The sequence below is a fragment of the Triticum aestivum genome, chromosome 1B (genome assembly GCF_018294505.1).
Source record: "Triticum aestivum cultivar Chinese Spring chromosome 1B, IWGSC CS RefSeq v2.1, whole genome shotgun sequence".
Lineage (NCBI taxonomy): Eukaryota > Viridiplantae > Streptophyta > Magnoliopsida > Poales > Poaceae > Triticum > Triticum aestivum.
The window spans coordinates 685,259,177-685,278,888 of record NC_057795.1 but is presented as its reverse complement, the minus strand read 5'-3'; the positions used below and the strand labels follow the sequence as shown (position 1 = coordinate 685,278,888).

Sequence of the window (19,712 nt, the reverse complement as noted above, 5' to 3'; positions counted from 1 at the left end):
GCGAGGGTGCGAGCAGAATGAAGCAGAGCGGGGTCGGGGTGGTCGGGGTCTGGCTCGACCGCACCAGGCGCGCCCTAAACGGTGCGAGCCGGCCTCGTCCCAGTCAGCGCCCAGTCAGCGGGCGGGCACGCGCGCCTGGCTAGCGTGTCGCCTGATGGGCGGGCCCAACCGGTCAGCTTTTCTGTCAATACGTATAAAACGCACTTTTAGTCTTTTTTGCAACGGCTCGCCCCAATCTTGATACTGACACGTAAAAATTACCAATCTTGGTATCAATCTGCTTTTAATGCCCCAATTGTTATACTTCTGTGCAATTTACTCCAGCGAGCATGACGGCGAGGTGCGGGAAGGCACGAGGTGGGTGCGGCGAGCGACAAAGGAGAAGTATGAGAGGAAGACTCGTAGTGGGATGAAGCAGTGGAAAGAGGACAAGGTAAGGTAGGGATCAAACAGCTACGGTTGGACCAATCGTGATCATGGGTGTGCGACCGGCGCCTAGCATCACCCATTTAAAGTTAAACTAGAAGTGGGATAGCAGTGAAGCTAGAAAATTTAAAACATACTTGATGGATTGAAAATATTTTTTTATTTGAACATTTCTTGGCATTACATGGAACATAGCCAAATCCTTATTCTGGAGACAATACTAGCTAGTGACATGCATGTTTCGTCGATTCGGTCGCGCTTCAGTCTCCTCCTCTCATCACAGGGCAGCCTGAAGCCGATGCTGCAGTAGCAGCAGCAGCAGAAGCAGGCGCAGACAAGAAGCTTGCGAGGAAGTTGCCACGCTCGTAGAAGAACTCCGCCTTCTCCACCTTGGTGTCCTCATCAACCTATCATATCATCACAGCGTTGCAGACCACTTAAACATTCGAAGAGCAACGAACGATCGACATACCACCATGAATTAATTACTGCCAATCAAATGAACTCACGTGGAAGACACAGACGCCGAAGAACTCGACGCGGCGGCCGTGCGGAGGGTGGCCCTTGAACGGGCCCTCCATGTAGCCCCAGTGCCGGAACTTGAAGGCGATCCTGGGCGGGCCGCTGTACACGTCCAGCACCTCGATGGCGAAGCCCCGGGGGAACGCCGTGAGGAACGTGGACGTGGCCGACTCCACCGTCTCGGCGTCCGGGTCGTAGATGCGGTGCTCCGGCGGCAGCGTGGTCGCCAGGAACGCGTTGTAGCCGCCCATGGCCGTCACCTCCTCCCGCGTCAGCGGCTTCAGCCCTGCAAGCAACAAGAAAAGTTTTGTTTCGTTTCAGTTATTTTTTTGGGCCGGTCGATCGATTGTACTATGTGTTGAGGTGTTGATTTTTGTACCGTTGGTGATGGCGGAGTAGTTCTTGGGGTTGACGCTCTTCTGGTCCTCGGGCCGCACCTTGTGGACCAACTCCATCTCCCAGGTCTTGAGCAGCCGCTGCACCTTCTCTTCCAGAGACCCCTCGGCCCATTCCTGTCGCACCCAAGCCATGCATGTGAACAAATTTAACTTCCAACATGAAGAACTTTACTCTGCTACCACGTCTGTTCACTAATGTAAGACGTTTTGGCAGTTCAAGCTAATAATCTGTACACACCACTGAAGGAAGCATTCGACCGTGGACAGGTTTAATTAGTACTCCCTCCGTCCGAAAATACTTGTCATCAAAATGAATAAAAGAAAATGTATCTAGAGCGGTAATTGCCTTTGGCTCCTAGGTGCATATGCACCTATTGTCGAAATATACATTTCGAAAAGTTGAAAAATTCGAAACAAAAACCCCGCGTGTATATCCGGACATTTTATGTGCGTGCATCTCATGTATCTAGACGTATTTTAGTTTTATATACATCTCTTTTTATCCATTTTGATGACAAGTATTTTCGGACGGAGGGAGTATGTACCTTGGTCCGCTCTTCCTCGAAGAGCTTGTTCACCAGGTCGTAGTTGGGAGGGGCTCCATGCCTCCACACCGTGTTCTTCTCGCCGTCGCCGTGCAGGAACGACCGGTATTTGTCTCCTCCTTCAGCAGAGTCCATGGCTAACAACAGCCTTCCACTAGACTCGATTCAACCAAGAGTGGTGTGGTTGATTCCCTACTTGTAGGAAAAATCAGATGTAGAATAGAACAAGATCAACCACATCATCGCACACGTCACTGCATGGAAAAAAAGACTAGTAGTATATGGTACCCACAAACCCAATCCACGACCCGTCTCTGCAGCGGTGAGGTCCGTCCACTCATGCTATGCCACCCGTCACTCTTGCAGAAAAGTTTTGCTTTTGTCAAGCTATAGTCTCAGTGAAGTTAAAAGTGTTGTATTCAAAAAATGCGCAGATGCGCAATCGTACAAGCAGGCGTTTTGTTTCTGCCGCTAGTCGCTAGTAGAGTTTGGAATCCGACTATGGCCTGTTCGGATCTTTGCAGATTGCCACCATGCATGTGGTCACTGCCAGAGCCTAGTCACCGCCTGTGGCGCTAACGTGAGGCCACGTGAACGGGCAACATCTTGAGCTGATATATTTCTCCTTCCAGATAAAGATATGATCTCATCTGAATATACAACAGTTCTGTTGGAAAACAATACATAAAGGCCACTGTAACTTTTTATAGCAAAATAAACCATTTGCTTGAGTTTTTAATTCATAACCATCAAAAAAATATGCCACTCCCTTCGATCATATTAGCTATCGCTGAAACGGATGTATCTGGATACATGAATTTTGTATGTGTATTTGTTTGCAAGGTTTGTAGATTTTTTTTGTAACTTTAGAAAAGATTATTGGAAAATATTTGAATCTAACTGTGAGTCCACATTGTTAAAATGTGATGCGATCAACACGGGACGGAAGTCCAAGTTGTGGCATTTCTACCATTTTTTAAACTTATTCATGTGTGGAGCTAATAAAAACTTCTAATGGTTCATTTGAACTGAAATAATAGATCGTACACTGATATACATGTCGTCAACTTTCTAAGCACACTCGGTGGTATGTTTCTCATCACACGCCTAGTAACAATGGATCAATTTTGTTAATAAAACAAAACAATAGAGCATCAGAGAATGTATTTATCTAATAAAGAAAATGCCATGAATAAAGAAAATGCCATGGATCACACTGGAAAGCATAGTCGTCTATTCTTTTCAAACTTTATGTGAAGTAGGAGCACATGCAATGCTACAAGAGACTGAGATATCTTGTTTTTGGTGATTGCTATATGTACCAACAATTTTACCTCTCCACAAATAAAATCAGACCATTCCCATATTATCAAATAAATTTGAGACATTTAAATTTAAGCATGGCAGGAACAAACAAAGTATTATAAAATTGACGGTTTACATTGACCATCTTATATATCTTAGTACTATCAACACATTTAAGTTGATCTGTCGGTGTTCTGTTCCAGCGATGCTATAAGGATTAGGGATTGATTAGTGAGATTAGTGGTTTGTCAGGGCGCTCAACACGGTTTATGCTCAACATTGAAAGGCTTTCGACCATTAGATCGCGTGGATAGATAGCTAAGATTTTTTATGTTTGCCCTTGTGGTGGTTTTATAGAGGTAGAAGATAGATAATAGATTGACTTATTTGTTTTATCCTCAGCAGAGTTTAGGCTAATGGGCCGTGGTGCTCGGAACGTCACTAACTGATCCCCAATAACCCGTTAAAAAGGAATAAATTTGGTGTTCCTCCTCTAACTGACACGTAACTGAACTCCTAAAACATTCAATGGAGGATATATTTTACTCTGCGGCGATCACGACCCTTAAATATACTCGGCCGCCCACCTGCAGAGTAAAAATCTCCACAGCCCCACCTCTCCTCATCTTCCATTCTAATGTTGCCCAAGCCCCGTGGCGCTCCACCACCCGCATCGTCCATCCACTTTGGCATAGTCACCGTTGCCGATAATGGCAAGATCCAGCCATTGCCGCTCCCTGTCGCCCATCCTAGAACAGATACACACCGCCATGCGCAGTCCCGAGGTCGTGGCCGAGATGGCGCTTCCTCCTCCCCGACGTCCCACCACCCCCGCCATAGATGCAGAGGAAATACCTCGGTGTGCGACAGCGCCGGTGGGGCACGTGGGTCGTGGAAATCACCGACAGTGACACCCACGAGCGCATGTGGATTGGATCTTTCCCCTTGTCGGTGCAGGCAACGCGGGAATACGACATAATGCCGGTCTACCACCATGGTGCCAACGCCCTATGTATCTTCCCCGATGGCCTACCACAGTTGGTGCTCATCGACCCTCGGGTGGCCACTGCACAGGAGATGTAGGAAGACCAGGGGGCAAGCGCCGCGAGGCGGAGCAAGCCAGTGAGGCATACATGGCGGAGCTCTGCCGTTTGTACCCGGATTGCTGGTTGTACGAGCTCCCGCTGGCCGTTTGGGTTTACCCAAAATTTGGGTACAATATATTTTAGGTTTTCAAAATCAATACCTGAAATTTGGCCAGAAAATTTACTACCAGACAATTTGGGTACCCAGAATTTCGGGTTCGAGTAATCCTAAAATACCCGATTTATAGAAATACTGAAGAACATTGACATCAAAGGTTAACTTTGCACAACAGTTCTTCAACATTTAGGCAACATAACAACAAAACAACATGATAGGAAAACAACCACAAAATAACAGCAATGCAACAACATAATAGACATTTCAGTAGCATTTCAACAACATTTTAGCAATAGTCCATGCTTCTAGCACGATAACATAATGTATTTAAAAAATGTTAAATATATATAGAAGAAACATTTGTCATGTAAAATGTGTACAAGATGAAAAGTAATGTGTACGAATTTTTTTTGTTCATGTATTTAAAAATCTGTTAATCATGTATAAAAATGTTGGTAATGTATTTAAAAAATATTGAACATGTATAAAAAATTATTCATTTGTGGAACATTTTATAATTGCCAATAAAACATTTTTCACACACCATGTACATTTTTGTATACATTAGGAAGTTTTTTATATACATGTTTAACATTTTTAATACAAAATTATTTTTTAAACAAGTATATGTTTATGTGTCTACTTTTACTTAATACACACTCAATATTTTTTGTATAAACATTTTTGTATGCATGTTTAACATTTCAAAAATACATGATCAACATTTTTTTATATAAACAAAAGAAAACCAATGAAAAACGTAAAGAAACAAAGGAAATTGAAAAGAAAAAAGAAAATGACAAAAACAAAGCAAGCCACTACAAAAAGAATGAAAAATAGAGCGCCTCGAGGTGGAGCAAGCCAGTGAGGCGTACATGGCAGAGCTCTGCCGTTTGTACCCGGATTGCTGGCTATACAAGCTCCCGCTGGCCGATTGGGTTTACCCGAAATTTGGGTACAAAATATTTTAGGTTTTCGAAATCAATACCTGAAATTTGGCTAGAAAATTTACTACCTGACAATTCGGGTACCCAGAATTTCGGGTTCGGGTTCGAGTAATCCTGAAATACCCGATTTATAGAAATACTGAAGAACATTGACATCAAAGGTCAAGTTTGCACAACATTTAGGCAACATAACAACAAAACAACAAATGATAGGAAAACAACCACAAAATAACAGCAATGCAACAACATAATAGACATTTCAGTAGCGTTTGAACAACATTTTAGCAATACTCCACGCTTCTAGCACGATAACATAATGTATTTAAAAAATAAAATACTAATGCATTTAAAAAATGTTAAATATGTATAGAAGAAATATTTGTCATGTTTATGAAAAATGTGTACAAGATGAAAAGTAATGTGTAAGGAATTTTTTTGCTCATGTATTTAAAAATCTGTTAATCATGTATAAAAATGTTGGTAATGTATTTTCAAAAATATTGAACATGTATAAAAAAATCATTAATTTGTGGAACATTTTATAAATGCCAGTAAAACATTTTTCACACACCATGTACATTTTTGTATACATTAGGAAGTTTTTTATATACATGTTTAACATTTTTAATACAAAATTATTTTTTAAACAAGCATATGTTTATGTGTCTACTTTTACTTAATACACGCTCTATATTTTTTGTATACATGATCAACATTTTTGTATGCATGTTTAACATTTTAAAAATACATGATCAACATTTTTTTCATATAAACAAAAGAAAACCAATGAAAAACGTAAAGAAACAAAGGAAATTGAAAAGAACAAAGAAAATGACAAAAACAAAGCAAGCCACTACAAAAAGAATGAAAAATAGTGAAAACCGAGAATAAAACAAAGAAATGAAGAAAACCAATGAAGAACAAGAAAGATATGAAAAGAAAGAATAAAAGAAAAAAACAATTAAAACAAAAAAAGACAAAAAACAATCAAAGAAAACAAACAAAAAGAAGAAGAAAAAACACTGAAAAGCAATAAAGAACGAAGACAACTAGTGAAAAAGAAAGAAAACAGAAAACCGTAAAAAAGCCGAGAAGAAACAAAGAAAACACAAAAGGAAAAGGAAAGTAGAAAAAACCAAAAAAAAAACTTAACGGAAACCAAACCAACCAGTACAACGATCCACAAACCTTGAGTGAGCGAACGTGAAAGCGAGAAGAACAAATGTGTCAAGCAAGTTAGAACGTAGAGGCGAAGTCCTCGCGGCGAGCCTACCTTCCGTCTCGTTAGGGCATCTCCAATGCTGGACACCTAGACGGACGCCAGGATGGATCAGTTAGCCCATCAAATCCCAGCTTCAAGTGTGGCATCGGTGCAAAGGTTTGCACCGGACGCTAGGCCTCTTTTCTTCGCTCCACAAGGCGTCCATGGTTGTAATTAGCGTTGGAAGTTAGCGCTTAGCATTGGGAGGGTAGGGCGCTTAGGTCTTTTTTGTTTTCTGATATTTATTTTTTTCGTTTCTAAGCGCCTCTTGAAGCGTCCAGCATTGAACATGCTCTTATAAGCGAGAAATAGCATTAGTGGACGGGGACATGACCTTTTGTGGTGACTGATTTTGGGTTGGGCCTTATCTGTGTTTACGCCATGGGGCAATTTTTACTAGGCTGCCAAATTATTTCAGGCTATTTGGGTACTGTGGCTGCTTACCCGAATTTCTAAAAAAAAAAACCAGGTTTGTAAAATTGTTACCCGATCTAGTGCTCGGGCTTTTTCGAGTTCGGGCTATGGGTTTGGGTTCAGGTTTTCTGGGTGCAGGCTTAGGGTATCGGGTTTTCGGGATTCGGGCTTTAGGTATCCGGTTTTATGCCCATCGTGAGCACGAGCAGTACAAGGCCGGGGCGACGTACGTTATCAACCTTTGCTCCAGTAACTCCGACAATGACGACTATGGCAACGGAGCGGGCTAGGGCGGTGCCCGCGGCGAGGTCCTTATCCGTGGTGACGGAGAAGACACGCTGCTTTCTGAATCGGACTGGGAGACATTGGAGACGAGGGCGATGGCGAGTAGTTTTATTTAGTTTGTACACAATCTTGTTTATTTGTTTTCTAAATTATGTAAAATATTTCGAGTCTAATTTGATGTAGTAGTTTGAATCAAATTTGCACCGAATTGTGTTGAATTTTTTTTAAAGAGTTAAGTATTGAAGATCGGTTCGAGACACCACTTTTTTAGAGGAGCATACTCCTCTAAAGGATACTCGATCTTTTCGTAAAAAAGAAAAGGATACTCGGTCGTACCCCCCTCTAAATTATTGGAGATCAGTTAGAGATGCTCAAAGTCCAGTCCAATTATACAGACAGTGAAAAACGAAGACAGAGGATGACCGTCCAAAAGTCCGTCGCCGGTCAAATCAAGCTGCTGCAATTTCTATTGAGAGTTAAATGTAGTCATGGTAGATTTATGGTTAGAGTTCCACTAGATCCATACAAAGTAGACATCTTGAAGGTCATCTGGTCAAGGTTCAAGCCTGCTTTAGTTGACTCCAAGCTACGAAAAATGGCGGTTTCAGCGTAGCCACCAGCTACTGTACAAGGCAGTACTCTTCAGGACATAGGCTATATATAAGGATTCCTGATCAGAATTCAGAACCACCTCAGGAGTGTGTGCAGAGTACAGACATGGCCACCTTCAGACTCCACATCTCCTGCGCTCTCCTCCTCGCTGGTAGGCAAACACATCCAACTCTTGTTTTAATGGCAGTTTTTCAAAGCTTTGAAACGAATTTGCTTTTTGCAATAGTATTCTTATATGTGGTCTGTGTATTCATGTATTCAGGTGTTGTGCTTCTGGGGACAAATCAAGGGGGCATGGAAGCCATGGCTTGCCCTCAGTACTGCCTGGAGGTCGACTACATAACCTGCCCGTCCTCCGGCTCACAGAAGCTCCCGGCGAGGTGCAACTGCTGCATGGCTCCCAAAGGCTGCACGCTCCATCTCCCCGATGGGATCAACCAAACTTGCTCTTAACCCAGTTCAGAGTTCAGACAGTGATGTAACTCCACGTATGGTGTGGTGCAAGACCATATGCTTGTCAAGGCAGTAATAATGTGAACAAGCTCTAAGTTTTGCGGATAAAGCATGTCATGTAACATTATATGATGTTTCCTTCCGCAGATTTAAAGAGCCCCAAAAGTTGTTTTGGTACCTAAGGTTATCTTGATGAGATAAGCAAAAGATGGTACCAACGGTAAGGACAATAAAGAACAATTTATGTGTCAATTATTAATGGACAGAAGAGCTGCTGTGGTGTAGTGGTTATCACGTCAGTCTTACACACTGAAGGTCTCCAGTTCGATCCTGGGCAGCAGCAAATCCTTTTTTTTTTTGACCCTGGTCCTCTGGATTTATTTTTTGCATGTCAATGATAATATAGCAGGACAAAATGATAACAGTTTTTTTATCTCCATTAACGAACTAACTTTACAGTAAATAATTTGTGTCTTTTCATCTGTTACAACCTACAGCAAAAACCATCACGTTCTTCATGAAGAAAATAAAGCCCCACGGCACTACGGCAAAAACCATCATGTTCCTCAGGGGAGCATGACAAAGATCCGAAGATGTGTTTTCGCAAAATAAATAAATCAGAACATGCGAGCCTTAGGCTTCCCCGGTCCCAGTAGGTTCAATGTGTTCCTCCGTCTCTTCCGCGCCATTTTGACCGGGGAATCTCAGGCATTCTCCTCTCCGTCCATTGCGCCGGTACCTGCTTGATCAGTACTGAGGGTCTGGGGTTCAATCCTGGGCAGCAGTATTATTTTCTTTTACCATGTTTTCCTTTTTACTTGGCACTACAATAAGATGGCCATTGTTCTGCATGTCAATGCTACATAGGAGGGGCAGATGATTAAACATTTTTCTCTTTGTTAACAGACTGATTTTACTGTGAACCATGTCACACGGACACTGGGAATTACAAATTGCAGATACATACTAAATTAGTAAATTTTACTTGATGAACAACACCTAGGCATTCACTCCACTAACTCTAGCATGTGAGTGCACGACAGAGTAATAAAACTGGACTGAAGCACTACGGAAAAGAAAATGCCTCTTTAGATCATTTTTTCTTTTCCTTTTTGACTCCACCAGCACTAGCATGACACACAGATAATAACACTTGACCGAAGCACTGCGAAGAAATTGTCCTTTTTTTTCGAACCGGGCATAACCCCTTTCCATTACTGCGACATAACGGAAATACAACCAGGCCCACAGAATGAGGCGGGAGAGGGGAGAGCGAGTTCAAGCACCGCCGGGAAACCTACCGTGAGCACTCGCCATCAAGATAACTCACCGTAGGACGAAAACCCGGCGACACCAAATAAGTATGTAATTCGGACGGGGCTACTCCCCAGACTGCTCACAAACGAGCACCAAAAGATAGTCCCACGCAGGGGAAGACTCCAAGAATGAACATAAACTCAAAAGACAATGATTCCACCTGAAGAAAGACACCCCTGAAAACGCATCTTTACTCCTCGTTCATTTCTCCAGCGAGTTTCTCAGTCTTTGGTCGCAGCACAGATGCGCATCATCCTCGATGCATTGTTCTTCAGCATGTCTACTCCTGCTCGCAGATCCACCGCATCCTCCTGCTTCAACAAACCTGCCCAATAACAGAGAAAAGCGCACATAGAGAAACAACATTCAAAAGGCGCTTTCAACTGCTTAGATTCGAACGTAGCACTATTGCGACAGGTCCAAATAGCCCAACAAAGCGCAGCTATGCCAACTGTGTAAAAGATCTCCCCATTCGGGAAATATACATAACACCAAGATTAAGCCTGCCACAAGCTGTTCGGACACAAATCAGTGCCGACCATGCAAGCAATAACTCTCCAGGTCACCTTAGCTACAGGACAGGTAAAAAAGAGATGTTGGAAAGTTTCACGCTCCCCACAGAATGAACACTTCGGGTTCCCTTTCCACCCTCTTTTTTTCATCACATCTCGAGTAAGAATAGAATTCTGGAACAACTGCCACATAAAGATTTTGATCTTTAGAGGAATGCCAGCTTTCCACACCCACCCAAAATTGCACCCTGCGATGTTTCTTTCCAGGAAGGAATACACCGATTTAGTCGTAAAGACCTTTTTGGGACCCAGGGCCCATTTAATGACATCGGACTCATCAGAAATACAACTTTTCCTGGCGACGTCGACCATCTGCTGCCATTGTTCTTTAAGCTCATTGCTTAATCTCCTCCTAAAGAAGGATATAGGGTCTGCCTCCATACAGTTTTCATAGTGCACTTGGGAGAGAAGAAATTGTCCTTTAGATCCTCTTTTCTTTTCTTTCTTGACCCGGCAGATCCTCTTTCCTCCAAGTAAATGTGGCCAACCCCAGTGCGTGCCCTAGAGCGTATTGAGTCACTTTCGAACCATGCACCCATCATTCTTGATTCTAACTCTACTAGCTCTCCCACTGTTCACCGCCCATTCAAATTTGAATTGGGATGGTTACATCGGGATGACTTTGCAAATATAGTTAAGAATTTATGTGAGAGGCCTGCCATTGGCCGCACACCGATTCAAAGATCGAACTTCAAAATTCGAGCCATGAGGCGGTTCCTACTGGATGGGCGAAACACACAAGTGGTATATATAAAAAAAGAAAAGCAACGCCTTTCCACTATTATAGATGACCTCGACAAAATAGCAGAGACTCACCTTTTGTCTCAACAGAAGATTGATACGAAAAATCAATCCAATGAGCAGATTGCACGTCTATTGCAAGAAGAGGAAATCAAGTGGTATCGAAGATCTGGTGCCCAATTCATTTTGGAGGGAGACAATAATACACGATATTTCCAAATGGTCGCCAATGGGCGGCATAGGAAGAAGTGTATTTTTAGCCTCCAACGGGATGAGGGACAAATCGAGGGTCTGGCAGTGCTCAAGCGTTATATAACCAAATACTACAAGTGTCTGTTTGGGGCTCCAGAGGAAGGGAACTTCACTCTAGATGAGACCCGAATAGATGACATTCCACAAGTCACGGCAGAAGAGAATGATATCCTGACGACACCTTTCTCTGAAGAGGAGGTGCGAGCTGTGGTGTTCCAAATGGAACACAACAAAGCTCCAGGCCCTGATGGTTTCCCTGCAGAGTTCTATCAGAACTTCTGGGATGTCATCAAGACTAACATAATGGAGTTGTTCAATTTTTTTCACGCCGGCCAACTAGACCTATCCAGGCTTTATTTTGGCGAGATTGTTTTGTTGCCAAAGACTAAGGAGGCCGAATGGATTCAACAGTTCAGACCTATCTGCCTCCTTAATGTCAGCTTCAAAATTTTCAGCAAAGTGGCGACTAATAGGCTGAACGTGGTTGCCGATCATGTTGTTCAACCATCCCAAACGGCTTTCATACAATGACGAAATATACTCGATGGAGTAGTAATCCTACACGAGACCGTTCACGAGATGCACCGGAAGAACATGAGTGGAGTAGTATTTAAAATCGACATTGAAAAGGCATACGACAAAGTCAAATGGTCATTTCTCCAACAGACCCTAAAAATGAAAGGTTTCTCCAATAAATTGTTGGAAATATGCCTTAGAGGCAATAATAAAATGGTTATTATTGTATTTCCTTGTTCATGATAATTGTCTATTGTTCATGCTATAATTGTATTAACTGGAAACCGTAATACATGTGTGAATACATAGACCACAACATGTCCCTAGTGAGCCTCTAGTTGACTAGCTCGTTGATCAATAGATGGTTATGGTTTCCTGACCATGGACATTGGATGTCATTGATAACGGGATCACATCATTAGGAGAATGATGTGATGGACAAGATCCAATCCTAAGCATAGCACAAGATCGTGTAGTTTGTTTGCTAAGAGCTTTTCTAATGTCAAGTATCATTTCCTTAGACCATGAGATTGTGCAACTCCCGGATATCGTAGGAATGCTTTGGGTGTACCAAACGTCACAACGTAACTGGGTGACTATAAAGGTGCACTACAGGTATCTCCGAAAGTGTCTGTTGGGTTGGCACGAATTGAGACTGGGATTTGTCACTCCGTATGACGGAGAGGTATCTCTGGGCCCACTCGGTAATGCATCATCATAATGAGCTCAATGTGACTAAGTAGTTGGTCACGGGATCATGCATTACGGAATGAGTAAAGTGACTTGCTGGTAACGAGATTGAACGAGGTATTGGGATACCGACGATCGAATCTCGGGCAAGTAACATACCGATTGACAAAGGGAATTGTATACGGGATTGATTGAATCCCCGACATCGTGGTTCATCCAATAAGATCATCGTGGAACATGTGGGAGTCAACATGGGTATCCAGATCCCGCTGTTGGTTATTGGCCGGAGAACTGTCTCGGTCATGTCTGCATGGTTCCCGAACCCGTAGGGTCTACACACTTAAGGTTCGGTGATGCTAGAGTTGTTATGGGAAATAGTATGTGGTTACCGAAGGTTGTTCGGAGTCCCGGATGAGATCTCGGACGTGACGAGGAACTCCGGAATGGTCCGAAGGTGAAGATTGATATATTGGACGAAGGGTAATGGAGTCCGGAATTGTTCTGGGAGTACCGGGTGACGACCAGCGTGACAGAAAGGTGTTTCGGAGGCCCCGACAAGCGTTGGGGGGCTTATGGGCCAAGGGAAGGGGGCACACCAGCCCACTAAGGGGCTGTGCTCCCCTCCCAACCCGTCTCACATAACCTGGAGAGGTGGGGGCGCCTCCCCTAGGGAAGCCGCCCCTCCTAGCTTGGGGGGCAAGTTTCCTAGGGGTGGGGGCGCCCAAAACCATCTAGGGTTTCCCCTGTTGCCGCCACCCATCCCCTAGGGAACCCTAGGGCGCCTCCTCCACCCCACTTCCCCCTATATATAGTGAGGGAGAGAGAGGGCACCCGCACCCTTCCCCTGGCGCAGCCCTCTGCCTCCTCCAACACCTCCTCCTCCCCCGTAGTGCTTGGCGAAGCCCTGCTGGAGAACCACGAGCTCCACCACCACCACGCCGTTGTGTTGTCGGAGTTCTCCCTCAACTTATCCTCTCCCCTTGCTGGATCAAGAAGGAGGAGACGTCCTCGGGCTGTACGTGTGTTGAACGCGGAGGCGCCATCCGTTCAGCGCTAGATCGGATCTTCCGCGATTTGAATCGCCGCGAGTACGACTCCATCATCCGCGTTCTTGTAACGCTTCCGCTTAGAGATCTTCAAAGGTATGAAGATGCTCATTCTCTCCCTCTCTTGTTACTAGAATCTCCATAGATTGATCTTGGTGATGTGTAGAAAATTTTGAATTTCTGTTACGTTCCCCAACATAAATGGCGCGAGTGGGTCCAAAATTTCATTACTGGAGGTAGTGTGGTTATCAAAGTCAATGATGATGTAGGCCATTACTTCCAGGCGAAAAGGGATTATGACAGGGTGACCCAGTGTCTCCAATGTTGTTTAACATTATCGCTGACATGTTGGCTACTTTGATCAAACACGTCAAACAGGACAATCAAATTGCAGGAGTAGTGCCACATCTTGTGGATGAGGTACTATCTATCTTGCAATATGCCGATGATACAATTCTTTTTATGGAACATGACCTAGATAAGGCTAAAAATCTGAAACTATTGCTCTCAACTTTTGAGCAAATGTCAGGTTTGAAAATCAACTTCCGTAAAAGTGAATTGTTTTGTTTTGGAGAAGCCAAGGAGGCGGCTGCACAATATGCTAACTTATTCGGTTGTGCACAAGACCAATTCCCGATTAAATATTTGGGAATTTCGATTCATTATCGGCGTCTCACTAATGCGAGTGGAAACATGTTGAAGAGCAATTGGAGAAACGCTTGAGCAGTTGGAAAGGCAAGTTGCTCTCCATTGGAGGACGACTAGTTTTGATCAACTCTGTTCTCACAAACATGGATCTCTACATGCTTTCATTTTTCCAAATTTCTAAAGGGGTTCTGCAAAGATTGGATTACTTCAGATCCAGATCCTTTTGGCAAGGAGACAGTGAAAATAAAAAGTATAGGCTAACAAAATGGAGTGTGGTTTGTCGACCAAAAGACCAAGGATGTTTAGGTGTTCAGGACCTCCAGGTCAAGAACGATGCATTGCTCAGTAATTGGCTGTTCAAGCTACTTACCAAGGATGTTGTTGGCAAACCCTGTTGCGCAATAAGTATCTAGGCTAAAAAGCATTGTCCCAGGCCTATTGGAAACCTGCTGACTCACATTTTTGGTCTGGTCTGATGGTGGTAAAGAAACATCTATCCCGCTTTGGATCAATCACGATAAAGGACGGCTCCAAGATACGTTTCTAGGAGGACAGGTGGCTAGGAAATGCCACTGTTCAAGAACATTATCCAGCCTTGTACTGCATTGTACGCGATAAGAATGATACTCTTGCGCACGTGCTCAGCTCCTCCCGCCGAATGTATCATTTAGGAGGGACTTGATTGGCCTCCGCCTTGCGTCATGGCAACATCTTCTATCCCGTTTGGATACGATTAACTTGACTCAAGGGCGGGATGTGTTTCATTGGAATCTCACTACATCAGGATCCTTCACAGTTGACTCTATGTACCATGCACTCTCGCATTCAGAGATAACTGTGAATAATAATAAACTAATCTGGAAATCAAAGATGCCACTAAAAATTAAGATTTTCATGTGGTATCTTCGAAGAGGAGCTGTACTAACAAAAGACAACCTTGCTCGCCACAACTGGCAAGGAAGTAAGACGTGTAGCTTTTGTACTCATGACAAGACAATTAAACACCTCTTCTTTCAATGCCAGTTTGCGCGTTCTATATAGTCAGTCATCCAAATATCGTCCAATTTGTATCCGCCCACAAGTGTTGCCAATATATGTGGTCACTGGCTTGACGGTATAGCAAATACTTTTAGTATGCTAATACAGGTGGGAGCGTCAGCCTTATTATGGTCGCTTTGGCTATGTAGAAATGATTGTGCTTTTAATGGCAAAACCTCTTCTACTATGCAGGTTATTTACTGCTGAACGCACTGGCTTCGTATGTGGTCTACGCTACAATGAATGGAGTATCAATCCTTGTTCAAGGCGATGTGTATGCGGTTGGGCCGGGTGGCCAGGGAGGTTTTTACCCTACATGGATGGCAACATAATCTCCGGATAGGCCCACCTCATCCGTTAACATTGGCATAGTTTCGGACTCATATGGCTTTACTAGTGCCAAAATTGTCATTTTTTTACATACACTTTGCTAGACTGTTCATTTAAGGCTGTGTGCATCTTAGCTATGCGGAGGCCGGTTGACACTCATGATGTTGTGTGTCCACTTGATCCTACATCCTGAGTTAATAAAAGCGCCCTTTATCGAATATGTGGCCAACCCTGCCAAGTGCTGAATGCTTTCTTTTTCTTCTTCGTTCCAACATCGATTTGGTTTGACCGCAGTATGTTACCATGCTGAAAAATTGAACCTGTTCAGGCCACTTCATCTTGACTGAGATAAAACATCTCTTGTCAGATCACATCCCTCCCTAACAATGAAGTTCAACAATGAAACACATTTTAGATCCAAATCTGCCATGCTTGCACTTGCATTCTTGGTGCTCATGCCCACAGATACCACAATAGGGTGGCCCAAGCCAGATACATGGAGGACGCATGATCAAGGAGGATGCATCATGAGGGACAGGGAAGCCCTATTGTCCATTAAAGCAAGAATCATGGCCAACCCAGAGCGCCTCCTCTCATCGTGGCGAGGGCAGGACTGCTGTCGGTGGGAGGGCGTCACGTGTAGCAACATGATCGGCCATGTCATTGAGCTCGACCTTCATGCACCTTACAACATCCAATCTTCTCTGAAAGGTGAGATAAGCTCTTCTCTAAAAGACCTGGAACATCTGCAATTTATGGACCTTGGCGGGAACTATAATCTCGACGGGTTTCAAGGCCACCTCCCAGACTTTATAGGGTCTCTTCGTGACCTGCGGTACCTCAACCTCTCTTACCTGAATTTTAATGGCATGGTGCCCCATCAGCTTGGCAACCTCTTGAGGTTGTGATACCTCGATCTGAGATCTTATTATCTGCACTCAGACGATCTCTCATGGCTGCCACAACTCTCTTTGCTCAAGCATCTTGACATGAGCTATGTGAACCTCAGTGTGTGATAGGGTGGGTTGACACAGTGAACATGCTGGCCTCTCTTGAGATCCTCAGGCTATCATCATGTTCGCTTAATAACAAGGCCCGCTTTGTGCCCCGGTCCAATCTCATCAGGCACAAGATAGTCGACATCTCTTCCAATTCAGTTCAAATGCAGTTCGACACTATTAACTGGGCCTATGGCACGACCAGCCTCAAATATCTCAACCTTGAGCGCAACAGTATATATGGCATGTTTCCTGCACAGTTGGGAAACTTGAGCTCACTTGAAGTCCTTCAGCTAAATAGTAACTATCTGAAGGGAATAGCCTTTGTATCCTGAGAATATTTGGATAAATATAGCATGTTGAAGTACTTGGGGAGGGGGAGGGGGCAAGGGCCCGCTGCACACTTGCTGGCGTTATGTTTTATTTTCCGAGCTGGATGGGCTCGTCACTAAAGATCAGTTTTCCAAGCTAACAAAGTTGCAGGGGCTGCACTTGTATGCAAATTCCTTTACCATGGGGCTGAACTATGATTGGGTCCCTCCGTTCAGATTACAGTCACTAGGATTGACATCATGCCGTCTTGGGCCAGAGTTTCCTAAGTGGCTCAAATCACAGGAGAGTATCTCCTTCCTTTTTATGTCTGATGGTGGCATAGCCGATGCCATGCCTGATTGGTTTTGGACTATATTTGCATAGGCTGGAATTTTGGACCAATCTAGCAATAACATCAGTGGCACGTTACCAGCTACTATTGGACAAATGAAAGCTGTTGTCTTAGATCTAAGCTCGAATCAGTTCACAGGTTTAGTACAACAGTTACCTCAGCATATAGATTTTTTAGATGTCTCAAGAAACTCTCTATCAGGGCCTCTACCATTATTTTTGAATTTTGGATGGCCATATTTAGTTTCTTTCTTTCTAACAACCACTTCTCAGGCACTATCCCAGCATCATTATGCCAAATGAAGTTCCTTAATTTTCTTGATATTGGAAAGAATATGATAACAAGCCAGTTCCTCGATGTTCAGAAAATGTAGCATCAGGATCAAGGATGGTCCCACTTAACACAGCCTCTCCAGAAAGTGATTCAAGCTCTCACATGCAATTGTCTATGTCAATTGGAACTTTGAGGCTTGCCAACAACAACCTCTCGGATGCATTCTCTTTGTTATTACAGAATTGCCCGGGACTAACTTTTATTGATCTTGGGCAAAATAAGTTTTTTGGAAGTATACCAACATGGATTGGGAAAAAATTACCACAACTGAAATATCTGCACCTTAGGTCCAACATGTTTTCTGGATATATAGCTGCCCAGCTTAGTGAACTTTGTTATCTCCAATATTTGAACATAGCACACAACAATTTCTCAGTTAGTATACCTCAGTACCTGCTAAACATGGATGGTGTAGCCAAAACTACAAAAATAGCAATTCTGGATAACCCTTCCATCATTTCCAGCGGCATGGCTATAGTAGATGATTATGATGGTGTAGATAACCCCCAAGATGCTGGTAGACATGGGTTTTATTTCATTAAGAGCATATTGTAGTCACAAAAGGGAAAGGGCACGAATATATTGGTCCAATCGTATACATGGTGAGTCTTGATTTGTCCTGCAATCATTTAACTCGAGATATCCCCCAAAAGCATAGGTCCTACATCAGGTTTAGTGAGCATGAATCTGTCTCTAAACCACTTGGGTGGAAAAATCCCAGAGAGCATTGGCTTAATGCACTCACTGGAATCACTTGACCTCTCCAACAACCAACTCTTTGGTGAAATCCCTTCAAGCCTATCCGATCTAACATTTCTAAGCTATTTGAACTTGTCATACAATAATCTATTAGGAAGGATACCGTCGGGGCACCAGCTCGACACACTCAACCCCGGCGACCCCGCATCCATGTACATTGGCAACGCTGGCCTCCTCTTCAGAAGAGCTGCTCGGGAAACCATATAGCAGAAAGCCCCTCCACAACAAGCAGAGAAGGATCCGAGATGATGCCCTTCTACTTTGGACTAAGCTTGGGCTTCATGGTTGGCCTCTGGGTGGTGTTCTGCTCACTTCTATTCAAGAAAACATGGAGAATCTCCTATTTCCAGTTCTTCGACGAGGTCTGTGATGAAATATATGTGCTTGTGGTTGTGAATTGGGCAAGAATGATGTGGAAGGCCACGACAACCACAGATTGAGCGGGTTTAACCGCAACCAATGGTAATACTACACCGTCCAGTGCAGGCGGAGCTTCATGGGGGGGGGGGCAAAGGGGGCCATTGCCCCCCTACACTAGTAGAAAATAGGGCATTTGTCCCGGTTGGTAAGGGCCTCTTGTCCCGGTTCTTGAATCGGGACTAATAGGTCGTTACTAATGCCTCCCACCTTTAGTCCCGGTTCTTACACGAATCGGGACAGATGGGCCTCCACGTGGCCGCTGTGGCAGCCCAGGCAGGGGGCCTTTGGTCCCGGTTGGTGAGATAAATCGAGACCAAAAGGCATCCACGCGTGAGAAGCTGGCAACAGCTGAGTTTTTTTTTGAAAGTGGCTGGTTTAGGGGTTTTGGGGGCTAATTTAGGTTGTTATTAGCTAGATAATAGAGAGAAGTGTCCTCTCTTATATCTTCGTGCTTGGTTTACCAATGCTACTGCTATGTTCATTTCACCCGCTGATATATGTATAATAACAAGTCCTACTAATCATGCATATCACCGTACAACTTCTACTCGTTATCAAGTCATACGATCATCATCCTCATAGTCATCGAACCCAACCCTACATAATTGTTCTTAGCACATGATCATCAGTATCAGGTAGGACCTAAACACCCTTAAGGTAAAATAGTATAAAACAATATAGACCCTGACTCTCCATTATGAAGAATGGAGATCATCCTATCTCCAATTCTTGCGCTTTGCTTCCTTTTGCTTCCAAGAAGCTCCTTACGACTGTCCATACATTTTTTCCGTTCTTTGATTGTCATGTCTCCACTTCTTTTAGAAATCCGGTATGGACAGTTCAGATTCGTAGGACGACCTGGTTGTATGTTCAAAACATCAAGGCCACCGTGCGTATACATCAGATGAGGCACACAATCATTCGGGATTATCTGTTGAAAAACATAGTAATAACTTCGTAGTTAGCAATGATGTACTAGTTTTAGAAATATGCAAAAAGATATGCACGAATGTCGTA

The 19,712-nt window shown here is 43.7% G+C and overlaps 2 protein-coding genes, 1 non-coding gene and 1 pseudogene across 3 annotated transcripts; 3 read left to right on the top strand and 1 right to left on the bottom strand.

Moving 5' to 3' along the window:
* Positions 1-567: 567 nt before the first annotated feature.
* LOC123149212 (pathogen-related protein) lies at positions 568-2,130 on the bottom strand. Its single transcript, XM_044568826.1, has 4 exons — positions 1,892-2,130; positions 1,328-1,460; positions 936-1,234; positions 568-833 (listed from the first exon to the last, which is right to left on the bottom strand). The coding sequence occupies exons 1-4, from the start codon at positions 2,024-2,026 to the stop codon at positions 687-689; spliced, it is 714 nt and encodes a 237-aa protein (XP_044424761.1). The 5' UTR covers positions 2,027-2,130; the 3' UTR covers positions 568-686.
* Positions 2,131-8,009: 5,879 nt separating this feature from the next.
* LOC123149221 (proteinase inhibitor PSI-1.2) lies at positions 8,010-8,662 on the top strand. Its single transcript, XM_044568835.1, has 2 exons — positions 8,010-8,069; positions 8,181-8,662. Exons 1-2 carry the CDS (start codon positions 8,024-8,026, stop codon positions 8,369-8,371), a joined length of 237 nt encoding a protein of 78 aa, XP_044424770.1. The 5' UTR covers positions 8,010-8,023; the 3' UTR covers positions 8,372-8,662.
* Positions 8,642-8,714, top strand: TRNAV-UAC (transfer RNA valine (anticodon UAC)). The gene has a single exon. It is a non-coding gene; the product is annotated as a tRNA-Val (tRNA).
* Positions 8,715-15,907: 7,193 nt separating this feature from the next.
* On the top strand, positions 15,908-18,715 carry LOC123082559 (receptor-like protein EIX2; annotated as a pseudogene).
* The last annotated feature ends 997 nt before the right edge of the window (positions 18,716-19,712 follow it).

Excerpts from the sequence above, each read along its gene's own strand:
- LOC123149221 (XM_044568835.1), top strand. The coding sequence starts at position 8,024 with ATGGCCACCTTCAGACTCCACATCTCCTGCGCTCTCCTCCTCGCTG. Across the intron at positions 8,070-8,180 it reads CTGCGCTCTCCTCCTCGCTG|GTGTTGTGCTTCTGGGGACA; the intron begins GTAGGCAAACAC and ends TCATGTATTCAG.
- LOC123149212 (XM_044568826.1), bottom strand. The coding sequence starts at position 2,026 with ATGGACTCTGCTGAAGGAGGAGACAAATACCGGTCGTTCCTGCACGGC. Across the intron at positions 1,461-1,891 it reads TCGAGGAAGAGCGGACCAAG|GAATGGGCCGAGGGGTCTCT; the intron begins GTACATACTCCC and ends TGGGTGCGACAG. Across the intron at positions 1,235-1,327 it reads CTACTCCGCCATCACCAACG|GGCTGAAGCCGCTGACGCGG; the intron begins GTACAAAAATCA and ends TGTTGCTTGCAG.